The sequence below is a fragment of the Chaetodon auriga genome, chromosome 2 (assembly GCF_051107435.1).
Source record: "Chaetodon auriga isolate fChaAug3 chromosome 2, fChaAug3.hap1, whole genome shotgun sequence".
NCBI lineage: Eukaryota > Metazoa > Chordata > Actinopteri > Chaetodontiformes > Chaetodontidae > Chaetodon > Chaetodon auriga.
The window spans coordinates 23147010-23164902 of record NC_135075.1 but is presented as its reverse complement, the minus strand read 5'-3'; the positions used below and the strand labels follow the sequence as shown (position 1 = coordinate 23164902).

The window sequence follows — 17893 nt, the reverse complement described above, 5'->3', positions numbered from 1 at the left end:
TGTTTTCCAGCGTGCTGAAACGTTAAAGGTGACGACTGAGTTACAACATAACAACTGTGTGGTTCAAAAATGAAAGTTTATTTGTTCAGAGTTATTATCAGCAAGAAACAGAGGAGTGAAAAAGAGACTAACTTGGAAAGTGCAAACAGCAGTAAGACAAACGGTGATGAATTCCTGAGAAATAGAACAGTCTGCTTCGTATTTTCAATCACCCGGAAAATGAATTGCCTGTGTGCAGCAAAGTTCATGCTTATCAAACTTGCTGGAAGTGGCAGCTTTATTTAAAAAGCCTCTGAGGAGACGAGTGAGAAAATTGCGAAGAAACGATTGGCCAGTTCATTGAAGTGTTGTCACCCAAACCAAAACACTGTTTTATTGTGCTAACATACGCAAACTGCTCTTAAGAAGGCTCATAAAAGCATATATTCTTAAAGGTATACTACGCAGGAATCCTCGGGTTCTGTTTGTAAACAATTCTCGCCATTTTGGTAGCTTCCTCGTGCCTGCTGCCACCTGGTTGCTGTCTGTTTCTCGACCTCACCTGTTCGCTCTTACTGCCAGGGAGCTGCACACCCACTGAAATGTCCTGACAAAGGCAAAATAAGGAAATACAGGCAGAGGGCAGAGTCTCTGCAGATTAATACACCACCACACACTGATTGATGATTGATATGAGTCTAAGTATTGTTTTATAAGAAAATCCTGCATAGTATACCTTCAAATAACAGAAGCCGGTAATTAATGTGTTTAAAGCTCAAAGAGGAAGAAATAATTACTGATACTTGCTATCCATCTTTATGTGCTTGATCATTTTCAGAGGATGCCACTGCAAGTGGTTCTTTCTTTAGTGTTGGTTGTCTAATGGAGATTTTAATGCTCATTTTTCCACTCCGGCTCCACGTACTGCTGGAGGGCGCTCTCCTCTGCTACAGGACCTGCGACAAGTGCAGAAAAGTTTAGTTTCTTGAGAGGAGAACATGTCAGGGCTGCTATGCGCGAGTGATATTAGCCTGACTAAATGTTAGCTGCTCAGACGCAGTTGAAACATTTCCAGCTGAACTTACTGTCCACGTCGATTTTCAGGGTTGCCAGTCTTGACACGATGTCATCTTCTCCTTCTACGTCATTAAAGTCAAATCCAGTGTAACCCTTCTCTTCCACGCAGTAGTTGATGAACCTGCAAACAAAAAGCCACAGATTGAGGAAACAAGGGCAAAAAAGCTCATTAAGCTCCAAAACAGCGACTAAACAGACCCTGTGCTGAGACCGCTCTGCCAACTACTGTTTAAGGTTTCAATATAAGGCTCTTAACTCGGCGTCTGCCACTCAAAAAATACTCCTGTTGTATTTTCCAACAGTCTACCAAAACGTCTCCTGTGGCCTGCTTGGTCTTACTTCTTCCAGGTGGGGTCCTTGTTCAGAATCACAGGGTTTCCCACGACTATCAGCAGGGACCTGGCTCTGGTCACGGCCACGTTGAATCTCTGCAGACACGCACGTACATAAAGAAACAAAGGAGAGATGAATGACAAACAAAGACCGGATAAAGATGAACTAAAGCTCCAGCCGGCTCATTCATCACTTCATACACAGACCTTCTTATTTGACAGGAACCCAATGTTGAAGTCTTGGTCCATCTTGACGTAGTTGATGCTGCTGCGGACAGTAGAGACCATGATGATCTTTCTCTCCTGACCCTGGAACTCCTCCACAGACCCCACCTGATGAGGAGGAGCAGATTTCAAATCATATAGTTGTGGATGAACACACCCTTTATTTCATTCCACTCGTGCACAGAAGGAAACCTTTTAATTTCACTGCACTGATTCTGTGCAGAAGAGACTTTAGACGAGCGTCCTTGTATTTCTTTCAGTGACTGTATTTACCTTGAGCTCTGTCAGATCGCCCCATCGTCTCTGAGCTGAGACGGACTTCAAGGCCTTTCGGATTTTCTCGACCTGTTGGGAAAGTAAGCTTCGTTACCGACGACTGGTTAAAAACGTTCCTCCTCGTTTCTAAAAACACAGACGTGCAGACTCACTTGTTTCCTGTAGGGGGTGATGATGCCGATGTCTTTCGCGGCGAGTTTGGGGAGGCCCTTCTTTCCCTGCGTCTCCATCAGCTTGGTGAGGTAGTCGATCAGAACTTCAATCTCAGAAACGTTGAAGAAAGATGGACTGTTGGCCTCTCGCTCGTCTTTGCCCAGCACCCCGTGGAAGATCAGTGGGAAACCCTGTAGTGACGTGAGAGCGAGCAGTTACCTGCGTCATCCCCGTGGTTTACAAGCTGTGTTTTTAGTTTCAACTGCGTCCCGTTGAGTTTTTGCTGTTAAGAGATTTTCCCTTTTATCCTACTGAGAGTTTTGATTTTTTCTAGAATTCAATCTTTGCTCCAATTTGTTTCCTAATGAGATTTTTTTCCCCAACTTGTTGTAATGATTTTTGTTTTGTTTTCTGTGACAGTGTAACATTGTTCAATCAGTTTAGATTATATGGGTGTTAATGCCTTTTGACACTAATCACTGTATAATTGAAGGGACTCTCATGCAAGTTTGCACTTCCATAAAGTTAAGAAACTTTTTGAAAGACAAATGAGCAAAAAAGTGGTCAAAAGCAGTCGAGCAGAGACTGAGACATCCTGACTTTAAATCTCTAGTATGAGCTTCAAAAACTCCGGATCCTACACTTCCCATAATGCAACTCAGTAGCATCTTTTATATTCTTTGTGACGAGTACATTAAAGTTTACATGTAAAATTGGCGTTTCCCTTTAAGGGATCTATAAATAAATTGCAGTTGGTCAAAAGCCACCTGCTCTGCTCAGGACATCAGAACTGGGATCACTTCAGAGGTTCTGAGACATTAAGAACCTTTTTGGGAAGGTATTCCCAGTTGCAGTAGGCTTCACGATCCCACTGGTCAGCAAACACCTGCAGTTCATTGTCATAGAACAACTCATTGGGGATTTTCAGAATGGCAGCATGAGACCTGAGTGAAGAACAGAAAGAGACCAACAAGAAATCAAAACAGCAGCGCTGTGAATAAGTAACTACAACGAGCAAAATGGAGGTGAAAACTGAAGGACGCACCTGTAGTTTCGCAGCAGTTTGGTGACAAAGCGGGTGTCAAAGTGTCCATCTTTGTTTTTCTGATACAGAGCATTATCTGTCATCAGTCTCTCGAGCAGAGAAAGTCCTGAAGAACATCAAGTTGAAACACAATGAACAACAGAAGAGACAAGTTATTTTATCCCGCACTTTTATCAATAAGCAGAACTAATCCTCATCTCACCGAGTCCGTGCTCCAACGCAAGACGCGATCGGATGATCGGTCCCAGCTGCTCGGGATCTCCTGCCAGCACCAACTGACCCTCCCCTGCACTGAGCAGACCTGTGAACCAAAGCAGAACATCCAGCAGTGACAACACACGTCAGTTTCACTTTTTCTAGTATATATTACATCTACAGATATTACAGACATTCAGCATTTACCTGCGATAGCAATGATGCACTCTGGCTCCACTGCCTGGCCTCCTTCATCCATGAAGATGTGGGTAAAATGGCCGACTGGGATTCCTCCAGACACCAGTCTGAACATTGAAACGCAGCGCTGAACTTTTACCATCATAACATGCAAGTGCAACACGGCTCATACTGTGAAACACTAAAGAGTCTGAACAGGGACAGCGACCTACCTGCCACCTGTGATCATAGTTGTAACTATGATTTTGTATTTCATGAGAGTTTCTTTGTCTGGAAACACAAAACCATTTTGTGTCTGGTCCCAGTTACAGTGTTTCTGGAGGGGGCAAAAGATAAGACAACACATAAAGTTAACCTACGTGTCTGAGTTCAAGTTTGTTAAAAAAAAGTGAGATTTTTCCAGCCATCCTTCCCTGAACGACCCGAATGTGAGATATTTATTTATGATCCACACGTTGGCTTCCAGAGAGTTTTAGTAAAGACCTTTGACTACCTGCTCTTCAGCTGGTTAATTAAGTAATCAGCGTCTGGATCAGCAAACATTATGAATCATTCTGGTCAAACTGGTGAGCTCTCTGATTTTAATCCCTGCTACGAGGAATGTTGTACAAACCACTTTTCAGTTTCGGGTTTTTTTTTTTACGGCTCCTGCATACACCTGGTTACACGTTATTAATTAGATCATTCGTGGCCATACGTTCACTGAACTGCAGGAAATCAAATGCTCAAATGTGCTTATAGACAATTTAGCACCTATAAAACTTCAGCTGCTTTACGGCCCGTAACCGGATTATCCTGCGGATGTAAAGCTGCCAGCTGATGCTCACCAGCAGGTTCTTGGGGACACTTGTTGGGTCTCGGCTGCTGGCGTACAAACGGTAAACCTGATGAGGATCCATGTGCACCAGCAGTCTCTCACAGAGAAGGTCACATGCACTGTTTGAGGGCGCACAGGCGAGGATGTGGGCGGACTGCTCTGCCCTGCTGACCTGCCGATGCAAGCAAAGTAAAATCCATGATTCATCAGCAAATGTGTTGGACAGTTGCAACAAACAGAAAATTAAGTTGCAAATTAAAGAGACTTTGAGGCTTCATCAGGACTGTGTGGGTGTGGCTTGATCAGATTTGACTGATGGTGGTGTCTCCATGGCAACCAAACAACCTATCAACTGTAAACAGATTTCTGTTTATGATCCCTCTGCTGTCACAATCAGATTGGCAGGTGGAGGCACATGACATCGCCTTTCTTCCACTCTTCCACTTTGACCCCGTAAGAAGAGACACAGACAAAACACGGAAATCTCCAGCTGGGCTGGTCATAGTTTGGTCATGTTCAGAAAGCAACTGGCGATTCTTTTATTTTATCATTATGTCACAATGACAAAACTACAGACTAATACCTGATTCATAGCCTCAACCAGGGTGATGGTCTTTCCAGTTCCAGGGGGCCCAAACACGAGATGAGGAGCGGGCTTTGACGATCCGGCTAAGATGCGCTGGACCGCCGCGTGCTGCTGCGGGTTGTTTTCCAGCTGACGGTTGAACATCCTGGATGTGAGAGTGGATTTTTACACACTGGTGAAACATTCTGACGTTGAACATGTGGAGACACAAGTTTGTGAACGTTGTCCTCAGTCAACACAACCCGCCATGTTTTACCAGATCTACTTCAGGCAAGTTTATGGCATTAATCCAAAGAACAGTCCCTCCTGTTAGTGTGATTGCAGTGGATGAGTGCCCAGACAGAACTGAGGCGAAGGCCGCTCTTATCACCAAGGACAGGTTGAGCTCTATACTTTGGTACATGAGATATAGTCCGTTAAGGTGGTCGGGTTTGTGTGTGTGCAGATGACACTACATCTCTGCATGTTTTTGGTGTTGTGCATGCATGCTCTTTACTTGCACCAAACCTGAGGTTAGGCATGGAGAGGTTAGCCGCTGCTGCACCAGATGGGAACAGCACCTCTTCGAGCTGATGTTTCTCTGCCAAGTCCACGGCGCGATGCTGCAGCCTCAACGGGTACCGGTTGATCGTAAACTCCACGTCAAACTTCATGTTGCTGATGAAATCCTGCAACAACCTGAAACAGGTGACAGGAAGGTGTGAGCGCTGGTTTTTATTCACTGTCTGTGACGCTTTTTCAAGCCAAGGATCCTCAGTCCAGCTCTTACCTGTTTGAGAAGCCCAGCTTGACTGCATCCAGCTCTACTCTGTGGACATAGCCCGTGTACACAGTGATCGGCTGGACCTTGTCTTCAGACTTGGACACCCTCAGACAGTCTCCTCTCAGTACAGATGGTCGGTTCTCGGCAACACCGGGAACCTGTTGGAGAATATAAAAGTTGTCGTTTTACTCCCTTCCCAACACAGATCACTGAGCTTACATGAGATCAGCAAGCTCTCAGAGAATAACAACAGAATATAGAAATAATATAACATCATACAAAGGAAGCAGAGAGAAGAAACGGGGTCCTTTAGCTCAGGAAAACACCTGCTCTACACTCAGAGGACATCGACTTTTCATGGCTGCTAGTTAAAGTGTTGGACGTGCACTGTGAGGACTTCTTACTCTGAGTGTGAGCAATCTTCTGTTGCTTTTGTCTTGAGTCAAGGTTTGGTTTTGGAGGTCATACTTCCTGATGTCCACCTCCATCTGTATCTCCTCCAGGTGCAGCAGAAGGTGAAATCGATGGCAGTACGTCTTCATCTTTAAGGAGGAGTTGAGGAGACCCCTGCACACACACACAAACACTGCGATGATGAGGGAGTTCAGGCCAGAAGAGGCTGCAGTGATAAACGGCTCGGTCAGCTGGAAAGAATCAGGCTGTTCTCTCACCTCACTGATGGGAGTCTCTGGCGGGCAGCGGGGGAGAGGTGCTCAGAGTCCTCCATCCTTTGTTTAGCCAGTTCCTTTAGGTAATGAGGGTACTTGTAATCTGCCAGCCTCACTGACATCTTTAGATGCTGGACGACAGCACTGAAGAGGACAAAACACATCATGACTGTCACCAGCAAGAATGAAACACAATTGCAGCAACCGCTCTGGGTCCATTTGTTGATCAATTTCAATTACAAGCGAAGAGAATCGCTTCAACCAGCTCCCAAATCAAATATTTGTACTGAAATCTGTAATAATGCATTTCCTGCTGCTGGGGGGGTGGGTGGGGGGTTCTGTTTCAATTTAACATCGCACTCCTGTAACATGTCAGACTCACAGGAGCTACACAAAGCCACGGGTAGCTTTGTCAGAGGTTGGCGGTTTAGGCTACGTTAAGTTATAATAGACAAGAGTAGAAGAAGAAGAATGTTGAAAAACTGGAAACAACACGAGTCGTCTGAGCCACCTGACCTGACTTGCTCTTTCATGACAGTATTGATCATGTTTTCACATACATGTTGTTAGTTCAACCAGCCTAAAAGTGCATTTCTATTGCGCGTTGTGGACTGCTTTGCAATCAGCCGTTACCTATCAGGAGGAACCCCGTCCACGACCACGGTGTTCACAGGCTTGTATGTGACCACCTGGAACGGTCTGTAAGGAGACACGGGCCCCAGCTCCACCGCCAGCGGGGTCCTGGCCAGCGCTTCCATCTCCCTCACAATGCAGAAGGCCGCAGATCCTGGTGGATCCGGGCAGAACTCAAAGTACATCGTGGCAGGGAAACATCCATAGTGGTTCAGCGCGTACCGAACCACCACTTCATAGCTCTCCCCTGTGAACGAAAGGAGGCGGCGCTGTGAGCGTTACTCACGCCTGCCACTGAAAACAGAGAGGAGTCGTGTTCGTTGTCTCACCGGGACAGAGGAACAGCGGACAGGCTCTGGTCACCCTCCGCTCATCCTCCAGAGTGAAGCAGCGAATCTTGTGCAGGGCGGTGTAGTAGGTGAAGTGGATGCAGTTCTTGCCCGTGTTGGCGATGTGGAACCTGACGATGAACAGCTCCCTCAGACGATCCACAGTGAACTGAACCTTCCCATCGGTCGCCACAGGGTCCGAAGTGATCTCAATGCCCCCCTTGTCAGCGGTCAACTGCTTCCTGTGAGAGAGAGGCGTGATCAGAGTTCACACCTGGAAGGCTTGAGGTTGGGGGGTCGAGGTATGCAGTACCACATCCCTCCAACTCTCCTATGTCACCACTCACATCACCCACTCCCCCCTTTATCTGCCATGTTTTGTTGTCTCTCTAGACTAATATCAAATAAAAACAATGGATATATTATTAGAATCCCATTATAGATGGCGACCGCTCTCAGCAGACCTGTTTGACAGCAGATATTTGCAGGAAAATCAAAAGGTGGTCTACTAACATCCAGAGCGACTGCGCTCCCTAAAGCCTCTGCTCTGAGTCAGCATGTACAGTAAAAAAGTCTAGAACTGGCTCATCTGAATGGAATGCAGCCATCATTAAGGCTAATTATTATTGTGTTTTTCCTGCTTTGACATGTCAGAAAGGTCTATTGCGCAGCAACGGCTCTGCTGTGAAGGCGGTTAAGAGCTGCCAGTTTGCTGAAGTGCACATCACAGAGAGCCTCGCCTGCACCCTCAACCTCACCTCCATCCTCTAAAGGGGACGCTACCAGGCGGATTCATCACCATCTGCTCTGGAAATACTAGCTCAGACAGCAAGACTGTCATTGGGTCTCATAATTCTTCCTCTCCTTAGACAAGACGCATCATAAACATCGATCAATTATCTCCACTAAAGCTGCAACGATTAGCGAATGAATCAATTAGCCAATTGACAGAACATTAATCTGCAAGCATGCAGGGCTTTGGTGAGAGCGATTTAAACGCCGTTTCTGGCTGAACAAGAGGGATCTTACACTTTAACAAAAAGGTTTATCTTTTCCATAAAGTCTTCAGGAACTTGGACTGACAATCTGAGCCTGTCGGCGACATAAAAACTGTTCTCGTTCAATACTTGACCAGTTTCAAAAACCGGTGTGCCCTTTAGTCGCTTGGAGACAAAAACGTGGGAAATTATGAAGCATTAAAAGCGTTTAAAATGAGATTTGGTCATTGAAGAATGTGATTAACAGTTTAAAATGGCTCTTAAAATATAGGCAATCTTTTTGCAGACAATGTTTAACCTTATAGATTAAATTGTGCCCAATTTAATTTCTGATTGTTTTCTGACTTTTAAATGAATCAACTTGTATAAATGGCGAGATATTAGTCATTGGAAAAGTCCCTGGATCAGAGGTGGAGGTAGATTCTGGACTGGTCATCGGTCACATCACATCACAGGGCTGACACACACACACACACACACACAGCCATTCACTGCTGTGGGCGGTTTAGCCTGCAGGTGTGTGGCACCTGAGGAGACCCACACGGGGAGAACATGCCAACTCTGCATAGGAAGGCGCCAGCGGGCCAGCAGGTTTGAACACAGACAATGCTTCTTGTGACAATGCCACCTGCTGCACCGCCATGGCGACCATTATCAAAAACCCTGCGTGTGAAAAGCCATCAGCATGATGAAAGACCACCCCTCACCTCAGACAAAAGGGTCTTTTGGTGAAGTGTTATGGCAACACACGAGTTAATGGAACATATCAGAGTGCGATACAGAGCGCACACGAAAACAAACCTACCTGTTCACCTTTAACTTGCGAATGATTTCCGTAACCAGCTTTTTCTTGGGGGTCAGCACAGGGGTCACAGGGACAGAGGAGGGGGCACGTGTTTCAGCCGTGCTCTGGGGGTCGGACCCGGGACTCTGTGGCTGCTGAGGGGCCCGGGGCCTCCTCCATTGGTCGCAGTACACTCGAAACTGTGGCAGAGATTAAGAATAATATGATACTTCCTCTTCCTCTTTCTGTACTGTCCCACAGCTGCTGCAAAACACCGAACGTGTCCAGGCTTGGCTCCCCACTGGAGAAATGACATCTCACCTCAGGCCTGACATTTATGAAGATCTGCCCCTGTCTTATGTAGGCTTTGTTGAACTTCATAAGGGCATAGAAAACACTGGAAAACTTAGGGTCCTTTATTCCTTCTCTGTGGACACAAACACAAACACACACACACACACACACACACACACACACACACACACACACAGAGGCAGCTGTGTTACACACCACCCAGTCCACTGCATGTGACACACGCTTGTTTTTGAAGCTTACCTCCCCTTAAATTCAGAGTTGTAGATGTCACGAAGTTCCTTCTTGCTGGTGTTGGATATTCTGTCTCCGAGAAATTCAATGAAGTCCAGTCCGGATTCGAGACAGTTTGACAGCGACATGTTGGCGTGCTGCAGGCCAATGCTACCGACGATCGACTGATTCAGATGAGGAAGTTCATCGGATGACTCACCGACAGCCTGAATTTCCAGAGGTAGTTAAGTTCAGTCAGGAGGACTTTGTTTACGCTCTTCTTTTTATCCACATCTCTCTCCGTCTCCTCCTGCTTTCTTAATCAGCTGACTATTGGCGTTCCCTCTTCCGTTACACCAACCATATTTTGCCACGATCTCCCTCAGCCAATCATATCGGTGCTGTCGGGCGTTAAATTGGAGCACGTTCAATACGAAAACGATGAGCACCGTTCGGTTGCGCTTTCCTGGTTAGATGACAACGAAACGAAACTGTGTCAGATGGGTTTCGAGTGGTCAGCCTGCGGACGCACAGCCGCTACAAGAAACGCCCACTCCGCGATACACACGCGGTTTAGTGGGTTTGTCAGCGGTGTTAGCCAATCAGCGGCGACGTTTGGAACCCGCCGCACCGTAACGGGTTGTTGAACGCGCCACTGGTCCTTCTTAAAGACGTTTGGGCATGGACCTGTTGGGAATTGTGGCGACCCTCTTCCGCACCATTCACCTCCAGTTTCATCACTTCCTTTCGCCCGGGAGCTCTCCAGAAGCCTGATCCTGTTCACATTCATTCAGACCTCAGCCATTCCCTTCATCCACTACCTCCAGTGTCTGGACTCCATTGGCGCGTACTAAGTTAATGTGATGCATCTCTCCTGATTGAAACGCGGCTGTGATAAAGTTTCCAGTGTTTCGCGGGGCGACTTTGGTCCATATTCGAGAGCAGAAGTTAAACCTTTTCGCTGGTATTGATTTGTAGCTTATGGTTTTTACGTTAGAATGATCGATTAAATGATATGCAGATGCGCTATTGCGCGCAGTTTTGCGCAAAATCCCTGCTCGTGGACGCTCTCCAACGGTCTCAGCAAGGGATCGTCTGCACAAGACAACATTCGGCAAAATACGTTGTTGAAACCCTCAACTTTAGTGTGAAATCTTCTGTCTTTATATACCTAACAAAGTTTAACCAAAGTTTGAATTTCCTAAAGTGTCTTATATGGTGAGCACACAGGCTTCCTCAGACAAGTTTTTGTTGACACTCCCTAACCTGTAGTTACCCCACTGTATGTATGTACTTTAAGTCTTAATGAAACTTGACCTGTGCAACACAGCTGAATTTATAGACATACTTTTGCACCAGTTTGCAAAACAAACTCTGTAAAATTTACTATCAAATTAACAAATTGTACACTTTATCTATTTGTCTAAAAATTTTCATTCAAGTGCAACTTTATCTCACTACATTATGCTCTGGTGTCAGGCATGTAATTCCACTGGAGAATATTAAATCCTTTCATTTCAATTAATTTCCTTTTATGCCTAAAAACAGTCAAATCTAGACTTACAAGAAAATCAGAGCACAAACTCCCCCTCAGGTCAACAAACCTCCTCAAATCCAGAGACCCGGATGAAAAAATCTGGTCCATTCATGACATGAAACATAAATGATGGCTATTGCTTGTAGATCATATTTTTATTTCATTAATAATAACAGTACTTACAGTTTGTATAAAAAAATATAGCAAAAGCTAAAGGCAAACAGCTGGCAAGAAAACACCAATACTTTATCAGTCCAGGGGGTTATAGAGGGATTATCACCGAAAATATCTCTCTACAGCAGACAGAAGTGAAAGAAAAGGGAAGACAAAATACAGTCTGTGAAGGGGGAAAGAAAAATGTATGCTTTGGCATGTCCGCTGGCTACAACCCCACATTCACAGGGATGCATTAATATAAACAGGTGGGATCTTCAGACTGAAATATAAATTGTATAATTTGGTGTTGTCAAGTGTCTCTCCAGTCAGTTAACATATCAAATTGCATACAGTATTTGCCCTCTGTTAATAAAAAACTATAGAGGTATCGGAAGCTCGTTCAGTTATGTTATAGGAGGAAAATTAGTTGCTACATGAAAGTCAGGGGTTTTGGGAGGATGTGTGTCCATTTGAAGCACTGAGGGATGAGAAACTAGGTGTGTTTAAAGTGTGACTCTGAGAATCCAAACAGCAGGGAATGACCCAAACTTTCACAGTGTCACTAAAGGCATTATTTGTTAAAAAAAAGTTTGCAAATGAGCGACAGTTACACCTCTCAATGTCACTTTACAATGAAGGCATTCCCTCGTAGTGCATTACAGAAGCTGTCATTCTCTGGAAAAAAAACCCCAAACAAATGTCTCTTTTAGAAGGACATACAGTACGTTATGTTGCATCCCACACGTTTGCGCGAGCATCGGCTTCTCTTCTCTTTGTTTGTCGTCACCCGGACAGCCTCTGTCCTCTAAGCATTCTGCATCTCCTTGCCAATCTTGTAGCTGAGGATCTTGTTCCAGTCGATCTTGGTGCGGGTGACCGGTAGCTGCCTGCGTAAGGCTTTGAATGTGGTGTCTGACATGGTCTGGTAGTTCTCACTGATGGCCACCTGAAAAACAACAAAGATAAGTATGTCGGTCATGCAGATAAAATAAGTTGTACCATGACGTCATTCATCAGTGCCACCTGGAAGTTTCTGAAGGTAAACAGAATGTGGGCAAAGCAAAGGCAACTCCCACATACCTGGTATTCGTTCTCTGCATCCGTAATTATTTTCACGAGCTGCTTTGCAGTCTGGCTTTCGTTCTGCCAAAACATACATTTGTGGGTGAATTTAACAAATGAAACGAATTAAGCACAGATCAACATGAATCAAGCATGAAACGCTCCAATAAGTCCATTATATTATTTTCTGCCTGCTCGTGGATTAGCAGCACTGCTTGGCTTTCTTTGAAAATGCAAACACAGACCATGATTAGACAAGGATCTTGAGCTTTCCTGGAGAAAGGTTAAAAAGAAAAACTTAAAAAGTTAAAATACTTACAGACACAGACAGTGTTTCCTTTACATCCTTATGGCTGACAAGCTGCACATTTCCATCCTCATAATAATGTACCTGGGAAAAACAGAGGAAAGAAAGACGAGAGTGAAACAAAACTAGCCTCACAGCTAACCTCACACTACACCTGCTCATTTCTCAGCATACCTGTATTTTCATGACTCCTACCACCTGTGCGGTAGATTGCGAGACACTGAACTTCCACTCGGACCGGCAGCGACCGTTCCTGGAAAGAGAAAGTGTAAAACAGAAACCGGTTCCAAACACAAGAACCCATCATTGGCTCTACGCTGCAGCGACATAACTGTCAGAGCACATTTGATTAGAAAATCATCCTCCATCAACTTACCAGAAGTTTTTAGGCTCAAATTGATGACTCTCGATACAAGCAATAATCATCTGCTGACCATCGATTGTTTTCCCATAAACCTGAAGCAGATGAAGACGGATAAGTGGGTGACTGATTGTGCGCGATGCTGAACGTGGCGGCTACATTGCAGACTCGGACAGCGATCTTACCGTGCAAACTCCACTGGGGTAGTGCTCCTTGACGTAGGCCCTCAGGGCAGAATCACAGGCGTCTCTCCATGACCTTAGGGCTGCCTCGCCCTCATAGGGCTGGGGGTCACTGGCTTCCTTTCTCAGGTGGTCATACTTGAAGGAGATCTTGTTGTGAGGGTCAAAGAAGCGGCCATTACCCAGGTCTCCATGCTCTGTTATCAGGACCTGCAGGGGAAGCAGACAGAAACCTGCTCTTACTATAGCTGCTACAATACAGGATGAAATTTTAACGAGTTCGATAACAAAAGGAAACAATCAAAATATTTATTTAAGGAAAAGCTTGCCTGATCATCATATCCATCAATCTTGGCAAGAGTGAACTGGTCCATGTTGTACTGTGCAAAGGCACTGTGTCAGAAAAAGAATACAAGCACAAGTTGCATGTACAGACATGTAGAAAACCATTATGTTACTACATTAAAACAGAAAAGAATGAAACTCACTGAGCCGCGCCCACTCTGAGAAGATTATCATTGTTGAGCAGCACTCGCACATCTGAAAAGAAGGAGTAACGTAAGAATAGCACTAACAAATCGTTTCCATTCACATTAAAATGCTGGTGGTCCGAAAAATGTCAATCACAAATAAGGCTCACCGTTGAAGACTTCATTGAACTCTCCTGGAGGAGCATGCAGCACAAAATTAGCTGCAATACGAACCTAGAAATAAATAAAATAACTTGTCACGTAACTTAAGAGTAGTACAAGGCCTCACATGACCCCTAAATGCAGTGTGTAAGGTGTGAATTCAGTTCTCCTCTTGCTTAAAGGAACTCTGGTAGAGCCAAAGAACAGCGGTCTCCCTAATCACCAGCTGCATGTTTTTTTTTTGGAAAAGCCAATTTGTTCTCTTTTGAGACATAGCAGGTGACGTCTGTGAGAAGTCAAAATCATGCAAATAGCCACTAGAGTGAAGCAGAGAGCAGTCTGCTAACTGTCTTGGCCTCAGACTAGTAGCTCTATTTTGGCCACTCCTTAGATGGCAAGCAGGGTTTGTCGCCCGACCTGAGGGCTTTTCTTAGCCAGTATGCAAGTGTAAGCATGTGGTGTCAGAGCCACAGAGTGAGGAAGACGTGGCAGACATTGGTGTTCCCATAAGGTAATACTCAGTCAGCACTTTTATGTATTATACACAATCAGGAAGCATATACTCTAGCAACATGATTGCAAGGTTGCAATCACCCCCTTTCTCTTTTCATCCCTCATTCGTAACGTTCACTGCTTTAACCAGTCCTCCATCCTAATGTCACCACCACATCATGGTGTGGCTGTGCCAGTGATGCCGTCTGTCAGGCTTACAGGGCTATTTAGCCTCCAGGCTGCAGCTGGCAGTGACCTACAAATGGTCGGTCCAGCTGAAAGGGCGGAGGGGCACAACAATGAGTAACCCAGTTTAACTGTCACTCCATTCAGAGCCCAGCCAGCACCCCCAGGCTCAGACTTTAACTCTCCACAATGCATTTCAACAATTCAAGCTATCGTCTGATGGTGATACTATCAGAAGTAGATGTCCAATAGGAGTTTAAATGGGAAATTTGACTTAACTGACTGTTTCCTATGGTAATGCTGGGTGCTGTTAGCCCCTTGACATACCATCAGCTTTAGGAATGCAAAGCATTATTTTACAACATGTAGCAGCATGAAGCAAGGGAAGCAACAGCAGTCACTGCAAGCCCCAGAAATCCTGCGGGAAGACTGCATCTGTCCTGTGAATCTACAGGCCAGAATACAAAACACGCAGAAACTCGAGTAACGTGTGGTGAACTTCAACTTTTGATATTATCAAGACCAGTTTAGGCAGCTAAGTTATGCTGAAGCAAACTGGGTGTGGGTGGTGTTGTCATTACCATTAACGTTACTGTAAATGCAGGAAGTAGCTCGACTTCCTTCCATTTAGCATTAGCTTATCATTACCAATTATTCTAAACTCACGGTCATGCTGAAACAGACATCAACCTGAGCCCTTGCAAAAAGTATATATATAAATATTTTTTTTTTTATCAAAGAGGGCCGGACTCACATAATTTAGCTAACTTACATCATGTGTTTGGGCGCAGGAACAACACACAAGGTACATCGCTGAACTGTCAAATACAGCACCGCCTTAGTTTAGCTAGCAACGCCGGAAAACACCTCATACGGCCCGCTAAGGAAATTCATTCAACATTGCTAGGCTTTCACAGAGCACTGCCAGTTTTCAGGACAAAGGGAATAACATACAAACGCTATAAATGTCAAAGGTAGTACCTTAGCTTCATCGGAGATCTCCTCTATGTCTGCCATCTTGACACAACCAAGCGTTTACAAAGCGACTGTGGGTGTTGCCAGATAAGTGTGATTCCTCCCAGCAAAACCAAAAGCCCAAACAGGAAAACCGTGTTCCGTTGAGTGAGCTGAATTCCTATGTTGTCCTTAATAAGAAGTAAATACATTTAATGAAGCGATAGAAACAGCTTAGATAAATAAATTATCGACTGCTGAACGACGAGGAAATATTAGTCTCCAAAATTTGACAATATTTAAAAAAAACAAAACAATTAATTATTGATTTTGAAAAAACACATACGTTACATAATATAATTTTCCCAAAATAAGACTCGGACAATATCATACACGCAGCACTACTTTGACATACAAACTAAAGCTGACAGCATCCCAACCTGGCAACCCTGGTGCGTTCAAGTCATCCGGGCTCAGATGGAGGCACAGAGTGGAAGCTCATTATGTTTCCGACTTGTGAGTGTTCACATCTTTGGACAACTGAAGACAGCTGTACATTGAATTCAGATTGGGTCTTGTGCGGGTTGAAAATACTGTTCACGATTAATACAGCACTATACATATTACATTTGAGTTCAATTACCTTCAAAGCGGACTCTGACTGAAAGGAGGCATCCATGTTTGTTTTGTTTTACGGCACTTATATGTTGATATGACTGTGTCTGAAGTTTTAGAGAAAGCTTAATGTTGTAGTCGCAATCAGGACTTGAATGTCGACATGAAATCTTATTTACCAAGAAGATCGATTTGAAAATGAAATTTGCGATAACTCGGACGTGCCTCGAACGCGGCATCGTCCCACTGTACGGAGAAGTTGTACGTCACGTGACAGCTCTGGAATAACCAGTCGTAATCATTTTGTAGCGTGACTGAATAACAACAGTCAAATCATTTTTGATCATACGATTTTCCCACGTGTTCATGGCATTTTCATGGCTGGTACTAGTGATACCTTAACGCGTACATCTCTTTAATGTTGCAGCTGGTGAAGGTAGGGCTCATTTTAATTACTTCATGTACTGCTGCACAGCTTAACATAATAATACACCATAATGTTGATTGTATTTTGTATTAATAATCTAAGTCTGCAAAGTAACTAAAGCTGTCAAATAAATGTTGTGGAGTATAAAGTACAATATTTGGAGTAGAAGCAAAATGTAGCATAAATGTAAATGGTCAAATACAAGTACCTCAAAATTGTACTTAATTACGGTACTTGAGTAAATGTACTTACAATCCATCGCTGCAACAGGCTGACGCTGTGTAAGGTGATCCTCGCCAGATTTACTTCACGTAAGGGTGCAGAAAACAACTGAATTGGAGCTATTCACATAAGTTTTTGTGGCATAGTTTATTGACTCGGATGCTTGTCGTGGAGATTTGATTATGTTCGCGCAAAGCGACGTTTAGGGAGCTGGCTGGTTGTGTTGTCATGGTAACTATTAGTAGTTTCTGGCTGAATATCCCAGTGGCAGTTTTGTATTAATCGCCAAGCACACAGCAGTTTGGCCAGGATTTACAGTGAAGACTTTGTCCTCTCGCAGTATGAAACTGGACGTGTTCTGTGCAGATACACACACGTCACGCTGAGACAAGATGCTCGAGATGACACTGATGTCTCTCAAAGGAACACGCTATTTGGATGCATGTCTCCGTTACTAAATCAGTTTTATCCAATTTCACACAAACTGCTGGATTACTGCTACTTGTGACTAATGTTTTCCTCAAGATTTTGATCAGATGACACTGTTACTCATCTCCCTTTGACAGTGTTATGGAAGGCATAATTCAAGACGCGGCCAATGCATGCAAGATCCAGAGAAGTGGCAGAAAACTGGCAAATGATTCATCTGCTTTGACGTGTCAGTGTACTGTAAGTGTTCTTGTTGCACGTGGTAAATGTACAATATTTGCATCGCATATGAGTGAACACAATCATAAATCACAGACCTGAGAATTAAGACAAAGAAATACTGACAAAATAGAAAAGTGGTGGTGATAAATAATGAATATGAACCATTATTACACTTAGAAATCCATTACATATTATTGTATACAAGGAAATCCACTCATGATATACATTACATAGGAGTGACAGACCCTAATAGTCCAATGGGCTCATTCATCTTTAAATCAGGCCACTAACTGTAGATCACCAGAGAACACTGCCATACAGTTATGGAGCTGCTTCTACTTCCTTCTATCTTCTGATTGAGTAAGTAAAAACTTCATTCATACAGCAACTTTCATGAGCAGAGATTTTACAAAGTGCTTCTTTATTTACTGACTGCTAAAGGCACAGCATCAACAAATTCTAGTATTAAGATATTTGAGAAGGATGATCAGCATAGATGTTTCATGTGTGGTGATGCAGAAGACAT

General features: G+C 44.2%; 2 protein-coding genes across 2 annotated transcripts; both read right to left on the bottom strand.

Annotated features, from left to right (window-relative positions):
* Positions 1-58: 58 nt before the first annotated feature.
* mov10a (Mov10 RNA helicase a) lies at positions 59-10149 on the bottom strand. Its single transcript, XM_076741602.1, has 22 exons — positions 9614-10149; positions 9380-9485; positions 9080-9258; positions 7277-7518; positions 6948-7194; positions 6318-6458; positions 6051-6213; positions 5653-5804; positions 5391-5561; positions 4881-5028; positions 4308-4469; positions 3693-3796; positions 3490-3587; positions 3290-3388; positions 3088-3193; positions 2869-2986; positions 2042-2233; positions 1887-1958; positions 1596-1721; positions 1396-1484; positions 1065-1177; positions 59-935 (listed from the first exon to the last, which is right to left on the bottom strand). Exons 1-22 carry the CDS (start codon positions 9730-9732, stop codon positions 871-873), a joined length of 3012 nt encoding a protein of 1003 aa, XP_076597717.1. The 5' UTR covers positions 9733-10149; the 3' UTR covers positions 59-870.
* Positions 10150-11248: 1099 nt separating this feature from the next.
* LOC143327295 (F-actin-capping protein subunit alpha-1-like) lies at positions 11249-15544 on the bottom strand. The gene is made up of 10 exons (XM_076741564.1): positions 15480-15544; positions 13829-13892; positions 13677-13728; positions 13518-13581; positions 13192-13398; positions 13022-13101; positions 12820-12898; positions 12658-12729; positions 12357-12419; positions 11249-12222 (listed from the first exon to the last, which is right to left on the bottom strand). Exons 1-10 carry the CDS (start codon positions 15513-15515, stop codon positions 12082-12084), a joined length of 858 nt encoding a protein of 285 aa, XP_076597679.1. The 5' UTR covers positions 15516-15544; the 3' UTR covers positions 11249-12081.
* Positions 15545-17893: the final 2349 nt, after the last annotated feature.

Bases quoted from the DNA above. Each gene is read 5' to 3' on its own strand.
- mov10a (XM_076741602.1), bottom strand. From the start codon at position 9,732: ATGTCGCTGTCAAACTGTCTCGAATCCGGACTGGACTTCATTGAATTT. The intron at 5,805-6,050 runs GTAAGAAGTCCT...ATTCTCCAACAG, and splicing joins GAAGATTGCTCACACTCAGA to GTTCCCGGTGTTGCCGAGAA. The intron at 3,194-3,289 runs GTGAGATGAGGA...GATGTTCTTCAG, and splicing joins TGCGTTGGAGCACGGACTCG to GACTTTCTCTGCTCGAGAGA.
- LOC143327295 (XM_076741564.1), bottom strand. From the start codon at position 15,515: ATGGCAGACATAGAGGAGATCTCCGATGAAGCTAAG. The intron at 13,399-13,517 runs GCAAGCTTTTCC...CTTCCCCTGCAG, and splicing joins TTGATGGATATGATGATCAG to GTCCTGATAACAGAGCATGG. The intron at 12,730-12,819 runs GTATGCTGAGAA...TGTTTTTCCCAG, and splicing joins TAGGAGTCATGAAAATACAG to GTACATTATTATGAGGATGG.